The 6,000-nt window shown below is 28.1% G+C and overlaps 1 protein-coding gene across 1 annotated transcript in view; it reads left to right on the top strand.

Annotated features, from left to right (window-relative positions):
• The first annotated feature begins 3,006 nt into the window (after window positions 1–3,006).
• Window positions 3,007–6,000, top strand: part of LOC149574902 (uncharacterized) — a 130,806-nt gene continuing 127,812 nt past the window's right edge. The window contains exons 1-2 of the mRNA XM_089814752.1: window positions 3,007–3,284; window positions 4,371–5,149. Of these exons, the coding sequence (XP_089670878.1) occupies window positions 4,460–5,149 (690 nt within the window). The 5' untranslated portion in view covers window positions 3,007–3,284; window positions 4,371–4,459. The remainder of the gene's footprint in view (window positions 3,285–4,370; window positions 5,150–6,000) is intronic.

The following is a 6,000-nucleotide window of genomic DNA, read 5'->3' as shown; positions in this document are numbered from 1 at the left end:
ATTTAAGTTTTAAATATATTTAAACTAAATGATAAATTGTTGAAATATAAAATATTATTAATAATAAATGATATAATTTACAAATTGTAACACTTATCAATTATACATATTACAAACACTATTATAAAATATAATTAAAAATAATATTGCTTAATTTATTTTTACAAAAGTAAAATAATAGTAATAATTTAACTACTTTTATTAAAAAATAAAATTTAAAAATAATTAGAAATTCAAATACAAAGATATAACATATTGAAATTATATTGTTACTGAGAATTAATATTGATTAGACATGTTGTGTGAGGTGGAAGATAAAATGATTGAAAAAAAATCCTTATCAACAAATGTGGAAAAGATAAAGTTGTAATTAATGCATTCATTAATGCAAGATGCAAGATGAAGTTAGAAAATATTTGTATTTTTGTGGAAGAAAATTAATTTTCTTCCCCACCAAAAATAGTATGGACCAATAGAATGGATGAAAAATGTGATTTATAAAACAATGAAAAATTAGAAAATGATATAAACATTTGAAATTTCATATAATGTTTTAAATTCTTTGATTTGATTGGTCAGTGTTAATGTCATATTAGAAGTGACATAAATGCATAAGTATAAATAAATGCGTCATAGTTCCTGCCTAATGCATAATGGTTGTAGAGGTGTAGATGAGTGAGAATCTAAATTAACATTATGAATGCATTAATTTTTGTCTAGAAATGCACTTGTGATCTGATAGGATTGCTCATCTTTTGTTGTTAAATTCTCATCTTAGAAATGCGCTTGTGATCTGATAGGATGGCTCATATTTTGTTGTTAAGTTCTTGTGCTATATTATTATTATATCTTTGGGCATTTAAGCCCAAGAATAAGAAGCCAAAGTCCCCAATATGGCACTATGTACTTAACATCATACTATGATCAATACATATGTTTTAGACAAATTTGCACATTTTACATTGACAACTTAAATTATGTGCAATGAGGAAAGATATAAATATCAATATTTGAATTATAGAACTCGAAGAACTAATGAAGCATTTGGAGTATCACATTATATGTTTAAGCATACCATGCATGCTACTAGACAACTATAGGTAGTTGGAATAACTCCCCCAACTATGTATTATTCTAATCTTGATTGCCAAATGGAACTCACACTATTTTTAATCATTAGCACTGGACAAAAACTAGGATAGAGATAAATAATAGTATACAACAATAACAACATAAACACATATACAGAGGAAAAAATGATAGATAATATAGAGGAGGAAGAGGAAGAGGAAGAGGAAGAGGAAGAGAGATAAAATAGTAAGATAGAGTGATAGTAACATAAGTTGTGTGTGTGTGTGAGAGAGAATTAAATATAATTTTTTTTTTGATAAAATAAATAGTCAAAATAAAATCATGGTTATAATAAAGAATTAAAATATATTATATTTTAAGTAATGAAACTAAGAATTTGATTTTTATATTAAAACTCACATTTCTATAAGAAAAAATGAAATGTATTGAAATATAAAAACATTTTATAAGTAAAACTAACTGTTTAATTTTACACAATTAGAGAAGGTTTACTATTTAATGTTTTGTATTTCCAAAATTTTTCATAAAATTAACTAATTTTTAATTATGAAATAATATCTATATAATTTAATATGTACATTTGTAAATAATAAATAGATGTAATACATATAAATTTGATGTTGATGAATAAATATGATGTAATAAATAAGAAATAAATTATAACTATTTAATTTCAATACATAGTTTATAAAAACCTAATAATAATTTATATATTTCTTAAAATTGAATTATTTCTATTTCGTGGTTATTTCTTTAGTATTTTTTTGATATAAAATATAATTATTAATTTAATATTAAAATATATATTTAAGTTTTAAATGTATTTAAACTAAATGATAAATTGTTTAAATATAAAATATTAATAATAATAAATAATATAATATAAAATTTGTAACACTTATCAATTATACATATTACAAACACTATTATAAAATATAATTTTAAAAAATATTGTTTAATTTATTTTTATAAAAGTAAAATAATAGTAATAATTTAACTACTTTTATTTAAAAAGGAAAGTTTTAAAAAAATAAGAAATTAAATACGAAGATATAACATATTAAAATTATATTAAAAAGACATATTTATTAGTTATATATATATATATAATTAATTTGAACTTATGTATTACATGATGTTTTAGGAACAAGCTATATCAAATAATAAAAAATAAACATCAATGTAAAACTAATAATAAATATATTTAAAATAAGAAATTAAAAATATTTAATAGATTGTGATAATTAATATTGATTAGACATGTTGTGTGAGGTGGAAGATAAAATGGTTGAAAAAACAAAATCTTATCAACTTATCACAAATGTGAAAAAGATAAAGTTATAATTAATAATTAATAATTCATTAATGTTTATTAAAAAATATTTGTACTTTTTGAAGAAAATTAATTTTCTCCCCCACCAAAAATAGTATGAACCAATAGAATGAATGAAAAATGTGATTTATAAAATAATGAAAAAATTAGAAAAAGATATAAACATTTGAAATCTCATATAATCTTTTAAATTTTTAGATTTGATTGATTAGTGTTAATGTTATATTTAGATTGACATGAATGCATAAGTATTCCTGCGAGGAACTAATAAAAAAAATATAGCAATCCCATAAGAATTATGAAATACCATAATATTTTTTTCCCACATATCTATGTAATCTAATAAAAAAGTTATTCAAAAACTCTGATTTTCTTACAAAACACTTCACTTTAAGATCTAATCTACTCCAAGTCATCACAATTATTTTGGTCTTTATCTATACAAAAAATCACACCAATTTATATGAAGATTCAATTATAATAGAATTTACTGTCAAATTGATCAGAAGAAGATTCACGAAATTGAAACAAAAAAGATGTTCAACCTGATAAATATTAAAAAAAACTTCGTTTCAATTCTTACTCTGCATACGATAATACGTATTTCCCGTGTTTTCAACGATAGACAAGTTCTATGTATTCATCCAAGGGGAAACTCTTGTATCGTCCTGGACTGGGGCCAAGCGAGATAAGGTTCCTTCGAAGCTTGGGCACTATATGTTTATTTCATACTTTTGTATAATTATTCGTACCATTGCCATCGCCACCGCCATCTCATCGCCATAGCCTTGATGGTAGCAAGATTCTATATTCCAAGTTGCGATCCTGTCAAACTTACATGTCTGCAATTAGACAATCTGTAAGGATTCTCCCAATATTTCTTTTTTCGTTTATAATTCATTTTATCTTGTGTTCTAATATATTCTAAGTGACAATTGATACAGTCATGGTAACGGCTGAGTTAAAAAATCATGTGTTGCAAAATATTATAAGGGGAAATAGCATGCATCGCAGTTGTCTTTCCTTGCAAAAATCGATTTTTTTGTGTGTGATTAAATTCTAACCGAAACATTTTCCTGGGGAAAGTCTATCCAGTAATCCCCGGGTCCGTTTTTACAAATTTGAAAATAAATAATCTGTAAATTCAACTGGTAGCAACTCAGTTGTTGGGGTTTGTGAGATGAGTGCTTTCCTAAAGCGGTTAAAATTTAGTGATCTTGGAGCCTAACATGTTATTTTTTTCCTTTGTCTTCACTAAATTAGTCATATTTTTATTTTGTTCAGTATCGTGTGAGGTTCTGGTTGCCTTGGGTACAATTTATGCTGTATTATTCGAACCTGTAAGCCCTTTTGATGCTCTGATTATTGCTCGCCATTAGCATTGCTTTTACAACCCTTTGGACTGATTTTGCTTTTTGTGTTTTAGTTGGTGAATTCCTTAATTTTTTTGCGGCAATGTTTACAATAGATGCCTTTATCAACAATATTTCTTCGATCAAAGTCATCTTGGACCATGTCTGGCCTCCTCCATGGGTATGTTACATTCACTGTATCGGATATGGTACTCTGACCAAAAAAAATACTGGGTATCTTACTTGGTAATACTGAGTATGTTACCGCCTTCTTGTTGGATGCGGTATTATACCTAACTTAATCGTCCAGTATATTGCTCTCAGATCATTGGAAATAGTAATCTACTTAATCTAAACACTTAGGCTGTCTCTTGGATTTGAATCCCGGGCATAGCTCGGGAAGCCCAATTGCATCTATCGCTTGAGCCAGAATTTTGCTCTATATATTTTAATTGAACTTTTGCTTATACTCTCATGGCCTTTTTTTTCTGCGTGTTTATTTCAAGACTTGAATTTTTTCTGATTATTGATTTTCTTGTCCATTTTATTCTGAATTGGAGATATTGACTGTAATTTGTATATCTTTGGAACAGGTAAAAACATTGGATTTTGTTTTCTGAAATCGTATGAAACTATCAGTCACCTCTCATTAACATTTTAAGGTGATTCCATTATTGGTTAAATGTCCAGTAGTAAAAAGGGGAAAAAGAAGAAGCACGGAAAAAAAGAAGTACCTGGAGAGGTGGTCGTGAGAACTCTTACTTCCCCTTGTAGGAGCACAGGATCTGCAGAAAGTGACAGTTTTCTGGAAAAGCAATTGACTTCAGATTCAGAGGACAAGCCACAATTGCAGAATGAGATTTATCATGGAGAAAAATCCACATCATTGTTATCAACAGAGTTTATAGATAGAGGTCTGGAGCAAGCAGGAAGGCTGGCATTAGAGAAAACATCGAGAAGTAAAGCTGCAAATGGAGTGAGAAGTCCACGTAGTTCATCTCTCTCAAGCAATGATGCCGAGTCTTTTGCATGTAATAAAATCCAGCAGGATTCACTAAAACGCAACATTTCGGGACAGTCAAATTATTTTTCAAAGGAAGGTAAAAACTGCAATGTTTCTGAAAGTCTGCTAGCAGCTTCATTGGGGAGTGTTCCAGAGAATGCCCAAGCTATAGTTATGTCTGATATTGAAGCTTCAGTTGACGATAGCTCAGTGATTGATGACAATTGCAATTCAAGTATTTCCAAAGAAGATGAATGCAAGCAAAGAGATATATATTCTATTGTAAAACAATTGAAAAAGCTTTCTTTGGTTGAACCTGAGCTGTCTGAATCACAAATTGAGATAAATTATCAAGAACAAGAAGATGAGGTATGTACTTCAAAATACCCATGAAATAATAGCAATTTAATATATGCTTTCCTAGAAATTAAAAAGTAGTTAATTTTTTGTATTCTATGTAAAAAACACTTATGCAGTTTTTAATCAGAATCTTTCCAAATTACTACTTGGACTGTGGAAACATCATAACTATTATTTCCACTAATTTCAGTTGAGCTGAAATGTAATATTTTCAAATTCCTTATTGAATTTCAATCTAACTTTTTATGACCGTTTTTTTAACTTCTGCTTATTTCTAGTCTAATATTTACAAGACTCTGGCTTGTGTAATCTAATTTTTACATGGCTGCGGGCTAACTTTATATAACTGCAGTCTGTATCGCTTCAGTTTAACTCTTCATACAGTCCTGCCTACCTTTAAGAATCACATTGCCTTGGATTCAAATCAGCTCATATTTCTTATATCACTGGTGTAAATGTATTAACATCTCACCGAGTTCTGTTTTTTTCTGGTTTTATTCAACTATTGCTTTGTTTTTTTGGCAAAAAATTATCTTTTGGAGACATTGGCAACAATTATGCATGTATTCACCCTTTTTAAATTGTGAGCGAGCTCAGATTTTAGGCACCATGATAAAGTTGCTTTTGATGTATTCTGTGCTGCCATATGATGCGATTCGATATGCTTCCAGAGATTCATTGACATATTTTAACATTAGATTTTCAACTTTAGAAGTTCCGTGCAGAGGAGAAATGTTGTGCCCCACTTATATGGATTGGTCACTTCGGCACATGCTTGTGTGTCTAATCATTTCAGGGAGCAAAACTAGTATTGTAAATAGTCTGCAAAATTATGTGGAACCATATTTGATTATTCTCGA

This window comes from Cupressus sempervirens, chromosome 2, assembly GCF_028749045.1.
Source record: "Cupressus sempervirens isolate cs-2001-9-10 chromosome 2, ASM2874904v1, whole genome shotgun sequence".
In the NCBI taxonomy this organism is placed as follows: domain Eukaryota; kingdom Viridiplantae; phylum Streptophyta; class Pinopsida; order Cupressales; family Cupressaceae; genus Cupressus; species Cupressus sempervirens.
Note: the sequence above shows the minus strand (reverse complement) of the source record. Positions and strands in the feature narration are given on the sequence as shown.